The sequence below is a fragment of the Scyliorhinus canicula genome, chromosome 1 (assembly GCF_902713615.1).
Source record: "Scyliorhinus canicula chromosome 1, sScyCan1.1, whole genome shotgun sequence".
NCBI classification, from domain to species: domain Eukaryota; kingdom Metazoa; phylum Chordata; class Chondrichthyes; order Carcharhiniformes; family Scyliorhinidae; genus Scyliorhinus; species Scyliorhinus canicula.
Genome location: NC_052146.1, coordinates 229547617 through 229567378, shown reverse-complemented (window position 1 = coordinate 229567378; position 19762 = coordinate 229547617). Strand labels below are relative to the sequence as shown.

General features: G+C 50.7%; 1 protein-coding gene across 8 annotated transcripts in view; it reads left to right on the top strand.

The window, feature by feature from the left end:
• kiaa1841 (KIAA1841 ortholog) overlaps positions 1 to 19762 on the top strand; it is a 224543-nt gene that overhangs the window by 137155 nt on the left and 67626 nt on the right. For 6 of the 8 annotated variants that reach the window (XM_038808965.1, XM_038809017.1, XM_038809026.1 and 3 more), the window contains 3 exons: positions 15135 to 15167; positions 16403 to 16444; positions 17508 to 17607. In XM_038808965.1, the coding sequence (XP_038664893.1) occupies positions 15135 to 15167; positions 16403 to 16444; positions 17508 to 17607 (175 nt within the window). The remainder of the gene's footprint in view (positions 1 to 15134; positions 15168 to 16402; positions 16445 to 17507; positions 17608 to 19762) is intronic. The other 2 variants (XM_038808974.1, XM_038808982.1) reach the window with 2 other exon arrangements.

Genomic DNA, 19762 nt, shown 5'->3' with positions numbered 1-19762 from the left:
GTCTCCTGCAGGAGCACCACTTCGGCTTTCCAACTCTTTAGATGCAAGAAAACTCTTGCTCATTTCACCAGTCACCCCAGTCCTCGCACGTTCCACTTTATTATTTTCTTTTATTTTTTCAAAAATAATTTTTATTGAGATTTTCAAAATACATCAAAAACCAAAAATAACAACAAGAAAATAGTATTAACAACATCAAAAAGAAAAACGCAATAACCCCCAAAACCAAACCCCCCCTCCCCCCCAGTAACTACAAAAAGAAGAAATATATAAGCACCCGGCATATTCAATAAACACATACACATTCCTCCCCTCCCCCAAAACAAACCCCCCCCCGGGTTGCTGCTGCTGCCGCCGGCCTATTTTCCTACCGTTCTGCCAGGAAGTCAAGGAAAGGCTGGCACTGCCTAAAGAATCCCTGTACTGATCCCCTCAGGGCAAATTTCACCCTCTCCAATTTGATGAACCCCGCCATATCATTGATCCAGGCCTCCACGCTTGGGGGCCTCGCATCCTTCCATTGAAGCAAAATCCTCCGCCGGGCTACTAGGGACGCAAAACCAGAGCACCGGCCTCTTTCGCCTCCTGCACTCCTGGCTCCACTGCAACCCCAAAAATTGCGAGCCCCAAGCCTGGCTTGACCCAGATCCTACCACCCTCGACACCGTCCTTGCTACCCCCTTCCAAAATACCCCAGCGCTGGGCAAGCCCAGAACATATGGGCATGGTTCGCTGGGCTCCCCGAGCACCTAGCACAACTGTCTTCGCCCCCGAAAAACCTACTCATCCTCGTCCCGGTCATGTGGGCCCTATGTAGCACCTTGAACTGTATGAGGCTAAGCCTCGCACAGGAAGAGGAGGAATTCACTCTTTCCAGGGCATCCGCCCACGACCCCTCCTCAATCTTCTCACACAGCTCCTCTTCCCATTTACCCTTCAGCTCCTCCAACGAGGCCTCATCCACCTCCTGCATGACGTGGTACACGTCCGAAATCCTCCCCCCTCCAACCCACACCCCGGAGAGCACCCTGTCCCGTACCCCACGTGGGGGCAGCAGAGGGAACCCCTCCACCTGCCGCCTGGCAAACGCCCTAACCTGCATGTACCTAAACATGTTCCCCGGGGGGAGCCCAAATTTCCCCTCTAACTCACCCAGGCTCGCAAACCTCCCATCCACAAACAGGTCCCTCAACCTCCTAATACCTACCCTGTGCCAGCCAAGAAACCCGCCATCGATGCTCCCTAGTACAAACCGGTGGTTCCCCCGTATCGGGGACTTCATTGAGCCCCCCACCTCCCCCCATGCTGTCTCCATTGCCCCCAGATTTTGTGGTTAGCCGCCACCACCGGGCTCGTGGTATATCTCGTTGGAGGAAGCAGCAACGGCGCAGGACGCCATCTCCATCCTCTTCCATGCTGTCCCTGCCCCGTCCATTACCCACTTACACACCATCGCTGCGTTGGCAGCCCAATAGTACCCACAGAGGTTGGGCAACGCCAGCCCCCCCCAATCCCTGCCCCGCTCCAAAAACACCCTTCTCACCCTTGGAGTCCCATGCGCCCATACAAATCCCGTAATACTCCTGTTGACCCTCCTAAAAAAGGCCTTCGGGATAAGGATGGGGAGGCACTGGAACAGGAACAAAAACCTCAGGAGCACCGTCATCTTGATGGACTGCACCCTGCCCGCCAACGACAGTGGCAACATGTCCCATCTTTTAAACTCCTCCTCCATTTGCTCCACCAGCCTAGTGAGGTTAAGTTTGCGAAGGGCCCCCCAGCTCCTAGCCACCTGGACTCCCAGGTACCGAAAGCTCCTCCCTGCCCTTTTCAGTGGGAGCCTACCAATCTCCTCCTCTTGATCCCCCGGGTGCACGACGAACAGCTCAATCTTACCCAGGTTGAGCTTGTACCTAGAAAAGCCCCCAAATTCCCTAAGAATCTTCATCACCTCCGGCATTCCCCCCACTGGGTCCGCCACATATAGCAACAAGTCATCTGGGTATAATGACACTCGGAGCTCCTCCCCACCCCGCACCAGACCCCTCCAATTCCTCGACTCCCTCAACGCCATGGCCAGGGTCTCAATTGCCAACGCAAAGAGCAAGGGGGACAGGGGACACCCCTGTCTCGTCCCCCGGTACAACCAAAAGTACTCCGATCTTCTCCTATTCGTGGCTACACTCGCCATCGGGGCCTCATATAACAGCCTCACCCAACTGACAAACCCCTCCCCGAACCCAAACCTTTCCAGCACCTCCCACAAGTATCCCCACTCAACCCTATCAAAGGCTTTCTCCGCGTCTAATGCTACCACTATCTCCGCCTCCCCTTCTACTGCCGGCATCATGATAACATTCAGAAGCCTATGTATATTGGTGTTCAGCTGCCTTCCCTTCACAAACCCCGTCTGGTCCTCATGAATGACCCCCGGCAAACAGTCCACTATCCTTGTGGCCAAGATCTTCGCCAACAGCTTGGCGTCCACATTTAACAACGAGATCGGCCTATATGATCCACACTGGGGGGGTCCTTGTCCCGTTTAAGGATCAAGGAAATCAGCGCCCGTGACATAGTAGGGGTTAAAGGTCCTAACCAACAGGGGGCCCAGCAGGTCTGCGTACATTTTATAAAATTCGACCGGGAACCCATCCGGCCCCCGGCGCCTTCCCCAACTGCATGCTGCCTATCCCTTTGACAAGCTCCTCCAGCTCAATCGGCGCCCCCAGCCCCTCCACCTCTCCCTCTCCACCTTCGGAAATCTCAGCCTGTCCAAAAAGCGCTCCATTCCCCCCCCCCACCCCTCCACCGGGGGCTCGGACCGGTACAATTCCCCATAAAAGTCCCTGAAGACCCCATTAATGTCCACCCCCCTTCGCAACACATTGCCTTCCCTATCCGTCACTCCACCAATCTCCTTGGCCGCGTCTCGCTTACGGAGCTGATGCGCCAGTATCCTACTCTCCTTCTCCCCATATTCGTACACCATTCCCTGTGCCTTCCTCCACTGAGCTTCCGCCTTTCTGGTGGTCAGCAAGTCGAACTTGGCCTGAAGGTTACGCCGCTCCCTCAGCAGTCCCTCCTCCGGAGCCTCAGCGTATCTCCTGTCCACCCTCACCATCTCCCCCACCAACCTCTCCCTCTCTCTTTGCTCTCCCCTCTCCCTATGGGCTCGGATGGAAATCAACTCCCCTCTAATCACCGCCTTCAATGCCTCCCAAACCGTCCCCACCCGGACCTCCCCATTATCATTGGCCTCTAAGTACCACTTGATACACCCCCGAACCCGCCCGCCCACCTTCTCATCCGTCAGCAGTCCCACCTCCAGGTGCCAGAGCGGGCGCTGGTCCCTCTCCTCCCCCAGCTAAAGGTCTACCCAATGCGGGGCATGATCCGAAATGACTATGGCCGAATACTCGGCATCCTCCACCCTCGAAATCAGCCCCCTGCTCTCAGAACAAAGAAATCGATCCAGGAATAGGCTTTGTGCACGTGGGAGAAAAATGAATACTCCCTGGCCCTCGGCCTCGCGATCCTCCAAGGATCCGCCCCTCCCATCTGATCCATAAACCCCCTCAACACCTTAGCCGCCGCGGGTCTGCTGCCCGTCCTGGACATGGATCGATCCAATAGGGGATCCAGCACTGTGTTAAAGTCCCCCGCCCAGTATCAGGCCCCCCCGTCTCTAGATCTGGAATGCGGCCCAACATGCGCCGCATAAAACCAGCATCGTCCCAGTTTGGGGCATAGACATTCACCAGCACCACCTGCTCCCCCTGCAACCTGCTGCTCACCATCACATACCTCCCTCCACTGTCAGCCACCACCTTTGACGCCTCAAACGACACCCTTTTTCCCACCAGAATCGCCACCCCCCCCGATTTCTTGCATCCAGCCCTGAATGAAACACCTGGCCTATCCAGCCCTTCCTCAGTCTTACCTGGTCCACCACCTTCAGGGGCGTCTCCTGGAGCATAGCCACGTCCGCCTTCAGCCCCTTCAGGTGCGTAAACACCCGGGCCCGTTTGACCGGCCCATTCAGCCCCCTCACATTCCAAGTTATCAGCCGGATCAGAGGGCTCCCTGCCCCCTCCCCTGCCGACTAGCCATAACCCATCCCCTTCCGCCCCAGGCCAGCGCCCCCCACGCGGCCCAATCCCCACGGCGGCAAACCCCCAGCCGCGTTACTCCGTAGCACTCCCGTGAGCCAGCTAACTTCTGCTGACCCCGGCAGCTCCCGCCACACCTCCGACCCTTCCCAACGTGAGGCTACTTTTCCTCCCCCAGACCCATCAGCAGACCCTCCTCCTCCCCCTCCTGCACTCGCGCGGGGAAAAAAGCCCGCGCTTCTCAGCTCCAACCCCGCCCCTATCCACCTTCAGCACGGGAAACATAAGAAAAGCCCGTGTGTTCCTCCTGCCCGACCCCGCCCCCGCAAAAAAGACAGCACCCCACCCGTCCTAGAAACAACACACAACCAGCTTAAAACAGCATGAAACAGCATAGAACAGAGACCCTTCCCACCAAAAGTTAACAGTTATTAACAAACCCCCAGCCCTCAGTTAGAGTCCAACTTCTCGGCCTGCACAAAGGCCCACGCCTCCTCTGGGGACTCAAAATAAAAGTGCCGGTCCTTGTAAGTGACCCACAGACGCGCCGGCTGTAACATGCCAAACTTCACACTCTTTCTGTGTAGCACCGCCTTCGTCCGGTTATACCCGGCCCTCCGCTTAGCCACCTCCGCACTTCAGTCCTGGTAGATCCGCACTACCGTGTTCTCCCACTTGCTGCTCCGCTCCTTCTTGGTCCACCTAAGCACGCACTCTCGGTCAACGAACCGGTGGAACCGCACCAGCACCGCCCGTGACGGCTCATTCGGCTTGGGCCTCCTGGCCAGTATTCTGTGGGCCCCCTCCAGCTCCAGGGGCCCCTGGAAGGACCCAGCTCCCATCAGCGAGTTCAGCAAAACGACCACATAGGCCCCCAGGTCTGACCCCTCCAGCCCCTCCGTGAGGCCCAGGATCCGCAAATTGTTCAGCGTCGACCGGTTCTCCATCTCCTCGAACCGCTTCTGCCACTTCTTATGGAGCGCCTCATGCATCGCCACATTTACCGCGAGGGCCGCGGCCTCATCCTCTCTTTCGGAGGCTTGTTGTCGGAGCGCCCGGATCTCCACCCCCTGGGCTGTCTGCGTCGCCAGCAGCTTGTCCGTATTCGCCTTCAGTGAGTCTAGCAGCTCCATTTTTAGCTCCCGAAAACAGCGCTGGAGAGTCTCCTGCTGCACCTGCGCCCACTGCCTCCATTCCTCGAGGCCTCCGCCGGCCGCCATCTTGATTTTCTTCCCCCGCTTTTTCTTAGGCGCTGCCACCACTATTTTGCTGGCCCCACTCCTGGTCAAGACCATAGACCACTGGGCATCTGCTGGGCACCTTCCCATGTCGGGAACAATCGAGCAAGTACCGCTGGGGGCCCTTAAACGAGCCCAAAAGTCCGTTCCTGGCGGGAGCTGCCGAACGTGCGGCTTAGCTCCGCATAGCCGCAACCGGAACTCCACTTTATTATTTAGCACGCGCTGCGTATGGAAGGTGCCACTTGATCAATAATGCCAGAGAGTTCCATTTACCAATGGAATGTAGCGCAATACTTGTCACATAAACTAATGGGCAAGTACACAGGAAGTAAAGAACGGTATTCCTTTTACTTCTAAATTTCCAACAGTATATTTAAACATCAATTGAAGCTGAAAATTATGCAGTATACAGCTATGGATACTGAATCATTTCATAACTGCTTCCAATTGATAAAGTGACGATTCGTATTAAGAATCTTTATTAGTGTCACAAATCGACTTACATTAACACTGCAATGAAGTTATGTGAAAATCCCCTCATCGCCACATTCCGGCACCTGTTCAGGTACACTGAGGAAGAATTCAGAATATCCAATTCACCTAATGAGCACGTCTTTCGGGACTTGTGGATAGAAACCGGAGCACCCGGAAGAAACCCATGCAGACACGGGGAGAATATGCAGACTCCGCACAGACGGTGACTCAAGTCGGGAATCAAACCCAGATCCCTGGCACTGTGAAGCTAACCACTGTGCTACCGTGCCACCCATTGGGGTAACATCAGAAATTCTGGTTAGTAGAGTACCAGATGACACAGTTTACATATATGAAGATTAAAATTGCTCACAGTAATGGCAGTACCTTTATCACAAGCTTCCATTATTTATTCATTTATACTCTGTCCCACAGTGTAGATGTTAATTGGAGTGCACAAACTACTCCCACCAGTAACTTATTTCCGTTGCTATTTCTTATGTCCACCCAAATTATAAACGTTGCCTTTGGCAATTGTACGTCAGATAAATTTGCCTCCTAGAGCGATTCTCCAGATCCTCCACCTTCTCCCTCAGCCTCTTCTGGCTCTCCCGCATTTCCGCCACCTCCTCGTGCTCCTCCACTTCCTGGATCGCCTGGCCCTGGGATTTATCTTTTCCTGTGGCTCACCATTCTGCTCAACTTGTTCGATCCCAGACCTCAGCGGTTCCACCACCTTGGCTAGGGCCTTTTTGCTCTGTTGCAGGAACTTGTTGTTGAGCAACTGCTCCGTCGACCACTGGGCAGGCAGGGTGGCAGCGCCCCCCCCCCCCTCCCCCCGCCATCTTTTCCTGTGGTGCACCACGAAGACTCTCTGCTCCCGCTGCTCTTTATTTCTTGCACCACCTCTTGTCCACGGATCCATCCACCAACCATACGAAAGGAGTCTTACCTTCCCCAGGCACTACTATACATTTTGTCTTCAAATACTATGCCCTTTGAGCAGGAAAAGACCAAAACAAAACGCCTTGAGCGGGAACCACCAAATGTGCGACCACTCACTCCACGGAAGTCCCCTTATTTTAAGGATGCCTGAAAGCATTGAAGGTGCAGAGGTCGCCATGTATGTGGAAAGGATGCTGCAGAAACTGATGAGGGAGGGGGCCTTTGATTGGCCTCTGGAGGTGAACTGAACAACCTGAGGAGGGCTGAGGAGGAGGCGGGCAAGCCACCCCGGGTAATGGTGGTGCAGCTGCACCACTTCTTGGACAAGGAGAAGATCCTTCATTGGCAAGGCAGACCAGTAAATGTACCTCGTAAGGGAGTGAGCTGCGGGTGCACCAGGACTTGGGTGTGGAGCTGTCGAAAAGGAGGTCCGGGTCTGATTCGATTAAGGCTGTCCTCTTTGAGTTTGGAATATTTTACCCGGCCCGCCTGTGGGTGACTTTCCAGAAGCAAGAGCTTTAGTTTAATACGCCAGAGAAGGTGATAGAATTCATGAGGAACAATGGACTGGGAGGAGTGTGAGGACATTGAAGGAGTTTTATGTGCTTTTTAAAGTGTTTGGGGATGAGTATTGCAGGGCAGGTCTTGGCGGTGGAGCAATGATGGTGAGTGTGCCTTTTGTTGCTCTTTAGGAGTCAATGGTAGGGGGGGTGGGGGGTGAGGAGTTGGAGGGAGGAAGGGTAGATGGAAGCCTTTGGGAGGCCCACCATGGTAGCTGGGTGGGCTACTTAATGGGAATGATGTGGGGTTTGCTAGGGGGAAGGCGTAAGGTGGAGGCGGATAGGGTTGTTTTTTTTGTTTGGGGGGGTGGGAGGGTTGCTGACATGGGTGTGGGTTGGTGTGACGCATTTGGGAAGGGATTGATGGGGGTAGGCCTGGAGGGTCACGTGACACGGGCTGGGGGGCCGGCACAAAAAGGGGGCTGGCTGATCGGCTGTGGAAGGGGAGCTCCCTGACCAGGCTGGTCACGTGGATCACGAGGGGGTTAGATGAGCCGGTTAAATGGTTTCATGTGTTCACGCATTTCAGGAGTCTGAAGGCGGACGTGACTTTTTTGCAGGAGACGCACCTGAAGCTAGGAGACCAGACAAGGCTGAGAAAGGGATAGGTGAGGCAGGTGTTCCATGTGGGCCTGGATATGATGTTGGTTAATAAGTGGGCTGCTTTCGAGGTGGAGAGTATTGTGGCCGATCTGGGGGAGGGGGGTTGAGCTATGTGATCGATAGTGAGAGGTTGGAGGGGATGCCGGTGGTTATGGTAAACATTTATGCCCCGAATTGGGATTACATGGATTTTATGATGTGGGTGTTGGGCACGATTCTGGACTTGGACTCTCATCGGTTGATCATGGAGGGTAATTTTAATACGGTCATAGACCCGAGCTTGGAACAGTCGAGTCCCAAGTCGTTGAGGGTGTCAAGGAGTGGCCAAGGAGCTAAGGGGGCTTATGGAGTCAATGGGAGGGGCGGGAGGGGGAGGTGAGGGTGGAACCGTGGAGGTTTGGGAGGCAGCGGATGAAGGAGTTTTCTTTCTTCTCCCATGTGCACTGGGTCTACTCCCAGATTGATTTTTTTTGAGTTGGACAAGATGTTGCTGGCAAAGTAGGCCGACTCGGAGTATTCGGCGCAGGGTAGATTTACCGGGCGGGGGGAACGACGCAGTGGAGGCTGGATATGGGGTTGCTGGTGGATGAGGAAGTGTGTGAGGATGGCAATTCGGGGCTACGTGGAGCTGATCGGCACATTGAAGATCACAGCCGCCACGCAGTGGGAGGCACTCAAGGCCGTAGTCAGGGGGGAAATTTATATCAATTCGGGTGCATGGAGAGAAAGCAGAGCGGGAGAGGAGGGCAAGGCTGGTGGGGATGAGATTTTGAAGGTGGACAGGAGATACTCGGAGGCAGGATTGTTGAAGGCGAGGCAGAGGCTTCAGATGGAGTTTGGGCTAGTTTCTATGGGAAAGGAGGTGGGGCAGCTGGGAATGGGAGTGTATGAATATGGGGAAAAGACGAGTAGGATGTTGGCCTACCATTTGAAAAGCCAGGAGGCGGTGAGGGAGATTGGTAGAGTTAGGGATGATAAGGGTAAGGTGGTGACGGTGACGTCGGGCCGATGGTCGTCCTTGCCTCCGGGAGCGTCGGTTGTAGATGTGTCTCCGTACCCCGGGCCGGTGGTGGAGACACTGTAATCGGGGGAGAAGGGGCATGTGCGCTGGGTCGTGGGGGCGCTGGGGGGAATTGGGGTTGGGGGGGAGGTGTTGATGTAGGGGGAGAAGGCCACACGCCGGCGGGTGCCAGGTCCCGAAGCGAGAACGTATCCTGCCGACTGTCGGGATACTCCACGTATGCATACTGCGGGTTGGCGTGGAGTAAATGGACTCGCTCAACCAACGGGTCGGACTTGTGCACCCGCACATGCTTCCGGAGCAAGATGGGCCCGGGGGTGGCCAGCCAGGTCGGGAGAGGGGATCCTGAGGACAACTTCCTGGGGAAAACAAGAAGACGTTCATGAGGTGTTTGATTAGTGGTAGTACAGAGGAGAGATCGGATTGAATGCAGGGCATCGGGGATGACCTCTTGCCAACGGGGGATAGGGAGATCTCTGGACTGTAGGGCCAGCAGGATGGTCTTCCAAATGGTGCCATTCTCCCGCTCGACCTGACTGTTACCCCGGGGGTTATAACTGGTCGTCCTGCTAGAGGCTATGCCCCTGCTGAGCAGGAATTGACGCCGTTCGTCACTCATAAAGGAGGACCCCCGTCGTTGTGGATGTACGCAGGGTAACCGAACAGTGAGAAGGTGGATAGGAGGGCCTTTATGACGGTTGTTGTGGTCATGTCGGGACAGGGAATGGCGAAAGGGAAGCGGGAGCATTCGCCGATAACACTCAAGAAATATGTGTTACGGTTGTTGGAGAGGAGGGGACCCTTGAAGTCTATACTGAGACGTTCAAAGGGGCGGGATGCCTTGATCAGATGCGCTCGTTCGGGGCGGTAGAAGTGCGGTTTGCACTCGGCGCATACGTGGCAGTCCCTGGTGATGGTCCTGACTTCCTCAACGGAGTAGGGCAGGTTGCGGGTCTTAAAAAAATGGTAAAAACGGGTGACCCCTGGATGGCAGAGGTCCGTGTGGAGGGAGCGAAGGCGGTCAATCTGCGTGCTGGCGCAGGTACCGCGGAACAGGGCATTGGGAGGCTCGTTGAGCTTCCCAGGACGATACAAGATATTGTAGTTGTACGTGGACAACTCGATCCGCCACCGCAAGATCTTGTCGTTCTTGATCTTGCCCCTCTGTGCATTATCGAACATGAAAGCTACTGACCATTGGTCTGTGAGGAGGGTAAACCTCCTGTCGGCCAGCTAGTGCCTCCAATATCGCACAGCTTCGACTATGGCCTGTGCCTCCTTTTCCACCGAGGAATGGCGGATTTCGGAAGCGTGGAGGGTTCATGAGAAGAAGGCCACGGTTCTGCCAGCTTGGTTCAGGGTGGCCACCAGAGCTACGTCACTCTTGACCTGGAATGGGAGGGACTCATCGATAGCATGCATCGTGGCCTTTGCGATATCCGCTTTGATGCGGCTAAAGGCCTGGCGGGCCTCCATCGACAGGGGAAAGGAGGTGGAGTGGATGAGGGGACGGGCTTTGTCGGTGTAGTTGGGGACCCACTGGGCGTAATATGAGAAGAAGCCCAGGCAGCATTTGAGGGAGTTGGGGAGAGGGAGTTCCATCAGGGGGCGCATGCGTTCGGGATCGGGGCCTATCACTCCGTTACGCACTACGTAGCCAAGGATGGCTAGACGGTCGGTGCTAAACACACACCTATCCTTATTGTAGGTTAAATTAAGGAGTTTTGCTGTTCGGAGGAATTTTTGAAGGTTGATGTCGTGGTCCTGCTGGTCGTGGCCGCATATGGTGACGTTATCGAGATACGAGAAGGTGGCCCGTAAACTGTGCTTGTCGACCATTCGGTCCATCTCCCGTTGGAAGACCGAGACTCCATTTGCGACACCGAATGGAACCCTGACGAAGTGGTAGAGGCGCCCATCTGCCTCGAACGCGGTGTACTTGCGGTCACTCGCGCGGATGGGGAGCTGGTGGTAGGCAGACTTGAGGTCCACCATGGAAAAGACTTTGTATTTCGTGATCCTGTTAACCAAGTCGGAAATACGGGGGAGAGGATACGCGTCCAGCTGCGTAAACCTGTTGATGGTCTGACTGTAATCAATGACCATCCGGTTTTTCTCCCCAGTCCGAACTACCAGCACTTGGGCTCGCCAGGGACTGTTGCTGGCCTCGATAACTCCTTCCTTAATGAGCCTCTGGACCTCGGGACCCGATGAAGGTCCGGTCCTGGGCACTGTATCGTCTGCTCCTAGTGGCGACTGGTTTACAATCTGGGGTAAGATTAGCAAACAAGGAAGGGGGGTCCACTTTGAGGGATGCGAGGCTGCAAACAGTAAGGAGGGGAATAGGGCCGCCGAATTGGAAGGTCCAGCTCTGCAGGTTGCACGGGAAATCCAGGCCCAAGAGTGCCGGAGCGCATAGACGGGGGAGAATGAGGAGTTTGAAGTTTTTGAAAACCCTCCCCTGGACCATGAGGTCCGCTATGCAGCACCCGGTGATTTGGACGGAGTACGAACCCGGGGCCAATTCAATCTTATGCTTAACTGGGTGGATGGGGAGCGCGCAGCGTCTTACCGTGTCGGGGTGGACGAAACTTTCCGTGCTCCCGGAGTCCAGTAGGCATTTCGTTTTGTGTCCGTTGAGCTGGATCGTTGTCGTCTTGGCGAGCGTGCGTGGTCGCGACTGGTCGAGTGTGATGGAAGCAAGTCGTGGCGAGAGTTCCAGATCATCCTCGGTGGCAGAGTAATCGCTGGCAGGGCCCTCCGTGTTGGCCCAAGATGGCGGCGCCTGAGACCCGCATGTGGAATCGGTGTCCCAAGATGGCGGCGCCCAGGACGCGCACGTGGAGCCGGGGCCCCAAGATGGCGGCGCCCATGACCCGCACATGGCGTCCGGGGCCTAAGATTGCAGCGCCCGTGGGAACCTCGTGGCGGCTGGGGGCCGGTCGGGGCAGCCAGAAGCGAGGGTTGGGAGGACCGTGGGAAGCACAGTGGTGCACAGGGCTCATATGACGGTGGAGAGGATGAGTAGGTTCTTTGCGGGTTAGAGGACAGGTGTGGGCGGTTTTCAGGTGTGCCCGAGAATCATGCCCACATGTTCTGGACATATCCAAGGAGGTTCTGGCAAGTTTTCGCGGACGGTGATGTCCAAAGTGCTGGTTGTGGAGGTGTTTCCAAGTCTCCACTCTGTCTACACAGATTGCAAAACCCTCAAACCTGTTGGACAAATGCAAGCACTGCAGCTCCACTGGAGCAACCTCCTGGGTCCCCATACCTACCTCTCCCATAGTCACATCCTCCTGTCCCTGACCACAAACCAAACCTGAAGTACCTAGCCGAAGGTGTGTGACTGCCTCCTGGAACAAAGTGCTCAGGTAACTCTCCCTCTCTCGCAGGAGTTGATGGAGTGGGAGGGTGCCCTGATGGGGGATATTAAATGTAAATGGGAGGGGAGGTGGGAGCCAAGACATGGGCGGAAGCCTTGAGAAGAGTGAACGCCTCCTCGTCATTTGCAAGGTTAAGCCTCATCCAGTTTAAGGTGGTGCACAGGGCTCATATGACGGTGGAGAGGATGAGTTGGTTCTTTGCGGGTTAGAGGACAGATGTGGGCGGTTTGCAGGGGTGCCCGAGAAGGGTGCCAAAGCTTGGACCCTAGCTCTTCAACTGAGCCTAAATTTCTCAAGCTGCACACACGTACTTTGTTTTTTTTTCTTTAATTTTAGAGTACCCAATTCATTTTTTCCAATTAACGAGCAATTTTGTTTGGCCAATCCACCTATCCTGCACATCTTTGAGTTGTGAGGACGAAACCCACGCAAACACGGGGAGAATGTGCCAACTCCACACGGACAGTGACCCAGCTGGGATCGAACCAGGGAACTCAACGTCGTGAGGCAGTAACACCACTGCGACACCGCGCTGCCTACACATGTACTTTGTTGATCGCTTTTACTTCAAAATAAAACTTGTATGTATGTAGCACCATAGCACGTCCTCAGATTTTCACAAAGCACTTTATAGTTAATTGGTTACTTTAGAAATGAACTGGAGGTTACAAAGAAAGCACAGCTGTTTTGTGTTCAGAAAATTGCAACAAACAGCAAATTAGTGACCACATAATGTTTATGATGTTAACTAAGGGAAGACTGGTGACCAGGGTATTCTGAGTAATTGTAATATCTGGCCAATATTTTCTCCCAGACATGATATTGGAACTACAAATGAGATATTCGCAAACATTTTGTATGGAACTTGTCTTTAATATTGGAGCATAAATGAGAGTGGTAGATTGTGCTTTATAGAAAGTAGTTTTTGGTTTTCTATTTTTTTAAATTACTTTATCAGAGTTACAAAGCTAGAGTTCAGTGTGCACAGGGCAAACCCCTAATCCAGCTCTTTGCCTGCTCCAAAAAACAATTCAAATTGAATCCAATTCATGGTCCCCATAAATGGGCTAAACAGCTGGCTTGTAATGCAGAACAATGTCAGCAATGCGGTTTCAATTCCCGTACCGGCCTCCTCGAACAGACCTGGAATGTGGTGACTAGGGGCTTTTCACAGTAACTTCATTGAAGCCTACTTGTGACAAGTGATTATTGTTATTATTAGAGGGACATACCAGATCCAGCTAATTAAAATGAGCTAATTGATAATCTCTCGTGTTTAATTGGCTCTAAGAATTTCTTCCTCCCCTTAGATTGGAACTGTTCACTCCTTAATATTCCATTTAGTGGCCAGCTGTGAATTAGTTTTTTAAAAAATCTTTTTATTCTCCTCATTTTTAACATTTTCATCAAATAAACAAAAATATATTGGGCAGCACGGTAGCACAAGTGGATAGCACTGTGGCTTCACAGCGCCAAGGTCCCAGGTTCGATTCCCCACTGGGTCACTATCTGTGCGGAGTCTGCACGTTCTCCCGGTGTCTGCGTGGGTTTCCTCCGGGTGCTCCGGTTTCCTCCCACAGTCCAAAGACGTGCAGGTTAGGTGGATTGGCCATGCTAAATTGCCCTTAGTGACCAAAAAGGTTATTGGGTTACGAGGATAGGATGGAAGAGAGGGCTTCAGTGGGTCGGTGCACAAGATGGGCCGAATGGCCTCCTTCTGCACTGTATGTTCTATGTTCTAAACAACAAAAGAAAACAAACAAAAACAAATACAGTATCAATCCCCCAAACAGCATCCTCTTCAGTATACAGACCTAAAAATCACCCGTATATTCCAAGTAAAAAAGAAAGAAAATTACCAATCAATCCATAAACAGTGTACTCAAGACAACAATAACCCCAACCCCCCCTCAGTGTTTGATGGCAACCAATTCCTGAAAATGCATAATAAACAGTCCCCGTTAATTGTAGAACCCTTCCTTCATCCCCTGCCAAGCTGAGGCACAGGGCGGAGAAGCTGGCCTCCATCCCAACAGGACCCGCCTCTGGGCAATCAGCGAGACAAAGGCTAAAACACCTGCCCTCACGGCACCTCCCACATCGTTCACATACATACTCCACTCCCTCAAAGAGTCGGCTCATCCTCGCCTTCGTGAGGTGCGTCCTTTCCACAACCTTCAGCTGAATCAGCCCCACACACAAAATTATGGAACTATCAGTTTACCTTGTTCTGTGAGTGACAATTTTCATTTAATGAAGTTCACCAAATGGAACAATGGGTTTAAAACTGCAGAACTCATTTTTTGATACTTAAGAATAACATTTTCCTATTTATGCAATAAGCTCTGGACCTCAAATCACTTAGTTGTGGCTTTGATTGTAAACCTGAAGGTAGTTATGTTCAATGGTATAACTTAGCTTAACCACTTTGCAAAGTTCTCAGGATATTAGATGTGAGTAATCACTCTATACAAAAAGTCTTTCTTGTAGTTGTTAATTTGTCCATGTAAATGACTGTTCTAAATAATTTTTTAAAAACATTTGGTAGAAAACTAAACTAGTTATCATGTTTCTATGTTGCATGCTTAAATGTTTTCAGCCCTAATTTAATTATTGTTTAAAATTGTCCATTAAGGATCATTTGCAAACCCGTTGAATGGATTGATCACAAGGCCAGTTAAAATTAGTTATAATGCAGATGTGTTCTGACTATGTTCTTGTTGATTGTATGCTTGTTTGGGGGGGCCTGATGTAATACTTTTGCTTATTTCACACTCTTCTCTCTGACTTTTTTACAGTTTTCACTTTTGAAAAACTGGAGTTTACAGCTGGTATGTTAAATAGTTACTGTTTAGCATTATGGAATTGTTCTGTATGTTAGAACCATGGAATTCCCACAGTGCAGAAGGAAGCCATTTGGCCCATCAAGACTGAACCGACCCTATGAAAGAGCACCCCAATCCCCCACCCTATCCCCTCATTCTCACCTAATCCTCACATCCTTGGACGCTAAGGGCAATTTTATCATGGCCAATTCACCTAACCTGCACATCTTTGGACTGTGGGAGGAAACCGGAGCACCCGGAGGAAACCCACACAGAAACGGGGAGAATGTGGAAATTCCACAGTCAGTCACCCAAGGCTGGAATTGAACCCAGGCCCCCGGCACTGTGAGGCGACAGTGCTAACCACTGTGCCACATTAATGTTTAATTAACCGTGTTAATGTTTGAATGTTCAAATAATGTATTGACATCTGGTTAACAAAAATATATCAGTTTGTCTGCAAGGGTAAACATTGTCATCGATTGTGAATTACTCTTTAACATTCATGGTGAAATCTTGCTCTTCACACAGGAAATTTGAACACTTGAAAAGGTGATGTTTCCTACATCAGGCATAAGCATTTTAAGTTCCGTAAACTAAAAAGCCAACAGCAACAACTTGCATTTATATGGCACCTATAATGAAATAAAATGTCCTAAATGGCTTCACGAGTGTTATCCAAGAAAAATTTGTACCCAGCTGCTGAAAAAGGAGTTTTTAGGTCAGGTGATGAAAGGTTTGGTCATAGAGGTAGCTTTTGAGAAGTGTCTCAAAGAAATTGAGATTTTGAGAGGGAATGTCTGTACAGCTGAAGACACAGCTGCCAACAGAGTGACAAAGAAAATTGGGGATAAATGAGACCAGAGGAGGAGGAAGACAGTTCATGAAGGGGGTGTTAGACTTTAAGGAGGTTACAGAGCCAGGTGAGAAGCTGGAGGTTTTTTAAATTGAGGTGTTGCTGGATTGGAAGTTAATAGATGACACCATGAACCTTATATTATCAAATTATTAGTAAATTTTGTTTAAAATGAGAGCCATTTTCTAAGTTTGTCTCCTTTAGTTCCAATTCAAAAATGCTTGTTTGAATTGGAAGTTGTTTTCTACACATTAGCTCTACTCTTCTCATAAGCTCCTCTGTATGTCCACTAGTTTGTTCCTTCCAAAGTCTTACCAAAATCCATGGGTTTTGTTCATCCACTACTAATCTCTCCCTTTATGGCTCCTATTCCTTTTCCTGCCAGCTTTCTTTTGGAACCTTTTTCTTTGTTAGAGACACGATGAATGTAAGTTTTTGTTTGATTTTGCTATTAAAGTTATTGTGTTGTATTTGCATGATATTCTAACTTTTTCATCAAGGCGACATCTCCTATATGGAAACTGATTTTTCTTGCCAGAATTGGTGATGTTTTCAGCATCTCCCGCCTGCATCAAATGGTACTGGGAATGGTTCAATCTCACTAACTCCACCTGGCTCCTCTGTACCAATCATTAAAAGAATGAGGAGAGCCTTATTACCTAACAATAATACAGTTCTCGTCTGTCTGGACTGTTTCGATTGATCAGCTGAAGGGGTGTGATTGGTGGGTTTATTTGGTGACCGTGCAGAGGACTAAAGCATGTGGTGCATGTGTGGTGCCAGTGGTGGTGATGTGAGAAGGGTGGGGTAAAGGGGATTTGTGGAGAATAAAAACAGCAGATGGTAAGGGATCACCAAGTTACCCTAGCTAGCGAGGTTGTTTCTGTGAGGTACGGGACGTGATAGTTGGGATCCATGGTCATGACATGAGAGGGAAGGATGGTGTGGAAGGGATGAATGAAAGGATGGAATTGGTTAAGTTTGCCAAAATTTAAGAGACAATTATTTGATACAGCTTATTATTCTGAAAGTGAATGACAATTCACCAGATTTGAATGAAACAGTTTTCCAAAAGCTGCCAAGTAAATTAAAGGAATACATCTGTGTTGATTCTATGAACACCTATATATAACAGTCTATACCTTCCAGAGTTTTTAACTTGTCAAGCAATCAGCATTCTCTTCTCATACAGTATAGATTATAGTTTTCCCCTTGTACTGATATCGTTGCAAAGTGTCCTGATGAGTAGAAAACAAAAAGCTTCTCCGTGTCTCCTTTTTTTTAAGCAATACTCAAATGACAAAATGGTTAAAATTGATCCTTTTACCGGTCATCAGGTTGGAGCAAGTGGTCTTTTGTTTCTCAAAAACAAAATGTGCAAAATTGTAGCAAAATTAAAATAATAAATTGGGTGTTAAAACCCAGTGAATCTATTCAGTAATAAAGTAATTGCTGCGCAGCCAAAAACATTAAAATGTGATTTTCTTCAGAAGCAGCAAGTAATGTATTCTGAAGATGAAGAGTATACCACAGGTTCAGAGGTAACTGAGGATGAAGTGGGAGATGAAGAAGAACTGACAAAGAAAAGAGGTAAGAAAAAAATCATGACGGTTGCATTTAAATATGTTTATATTGATGCATATGTTTGATACTTGTGAGTTCTTAACTGCTTAAATGTATTTCTATTGCTTATGAATTATTTAAACTGTCTTGTGTGTATGGATAATGCAATAACTTCACGAATTGGCTCCACCAATTAACTTATAAAACACAATGATTTATTACAACTATAATCAACTATTTGCAGAGTGCTTAAAAAGGTCTTTTCATACTCTAACTGCTGGGACACGTCCCAGTGAAATCCCAACTCTGTCCCTGGCTGGTCTAGCAGGGCACATTATTCCTCCCTCACAGAGCATCCCTTAATGGGGAAGGGGCTAACTACTGCATCCCTCCCCCTTTAACTCCATTTTTACATATTGAAATAATTAAATTACCCAGTTGCGAAAACCATTATGATGATGAACATTTTTACTCAAGCCCATCAATAGCTCAGTCTGACCGGTGACTCTTGTTTCTTGTAGAGAAATGTAGCTCAAGTGACTGAGGTTTTTCTATTGAGGTAGCTACAGTTGGCCTTATCTCACAAGGACTCCTTCTTTGTACCGACATTTTGTCTTTCTCGGTTCAAGTGGATTTTAACTAATGTGGCAGGGGGTGGGAATCAGAACAGTAAGCTAGAAACTGTAGAGACTGGGGATGAGCATACTACCAGGACCATGCTGGCTAAGAGGAAAGCAGGCTGGGGGAGGTCGAACTCTGGGCCTGGAGGTCTGGAATGTATCTGCTTCAATGGCCGGAGTATAACGGGTAAGACAGATGAACTTAAAGTATTGATTCATGCGCGGAACTTGAATGTGGTTGCTGTAACGGAGACTTGGTTAGGACAGGACTGGCAGCTAAATATTTCAAGATATAAGTGTTTTAGGTGAGTCAGCGAGGAAGGTAAAAGAGGTGGGGGAGTTGCAATGCTGGCTAGAGAACATATCTTACAGCTGTACAGAGGGAGGACACTATGGATACGTTGATGGCAGTGGAGTTCGAACGGCAGTTCAAGAAACACTTTGTGAGACAAGGAAGGGAGATGCCGGAGACCCTCAAGCATTCGGTGGAGGACTTGCTGGTCCCGACAAGGGAGACGCTTGGAAGAACATCGGGGACAGTGCGGGAGTAGGGTGAGGGATTGAAAGGGGTGTCAGAGGCACCGTAGAGGCACAGTCACCAGGTCGCCTTGCTTGAAGCCAAAATGGCCAAGTTGGAAGATTGGAATAGGAGCCTGAGAGCAAAGGTGGAGGACGTTGAGAACTGGTCTTGGAGGCAGAAAGTCCGGATCGTGGGGCTGCCAGCAGGCGTAGAGGGTCCAAGATCAACAGAGGACATAGCGGAGATGCTGAGGAAGCTGATGAGGGAGGAGGAAAATGTCATTTTACTGTCTCTCTTTCCCCCCCCCCCCCCCCCCCACCCCCCCGTGAAGTTGGATAGGGCCCAATGACCGCTCCGGCTGAAGCCGCGGGTGAATGAATCGCAGAGGGTGGTGATCTTGTGCTTTCATGGCTAACAGGCGAAGGAGAAGATTTGAGGTGGGCCAAGCAGACGCAGGAGATAAAGTGGCAAGGCACTGTGATTCCAATTTACCAGGATCTCTCAATGGATTTGGCGAAAACGAGAGCTGCCTTCAATAAAACAAAGGTGGCACTGTATAAGAGTGGAGTGCGCGTCAGGGTGGTCTACCTGGCAGAGTTGAGGGTCCTGTGCAATGGCAGAGATCATTATTTTGAGACGGCGGAGGAGGCAGAAGCGTTCATTCAAGCAGAAGGACTGGGACTTGGTTGATCATGGTGGATGAGAGGCATTGGTGTATGGTGGGTTGAGGCTGATGGGGGATCAATTTGTATGTTTTTGTGTGCCTAGCTGTTTCTTGGAGGGTAGCTGGAAGTGGGTAAGAATTCAGGGGCCAATACTTTGGTGGGGGCTTTGGTTTTTTGGATGGCACTGTTCACGAGTGGGGTGGATAGGTTTTGATTTCTTTATTTGAGTGGGGGGGAAGAGGACTCTGGTGGAGGGACGCCCACGCTAGCAAGTTTTAGTTAGCTAGCGAATGGGAGCGGAGTGGGGGGAGGAGCTGTGGCTTGCCAGACCTACTCAGGTAGGTTTCGGTGAGCCTAGGAGGTGTGGATAGTAGGGA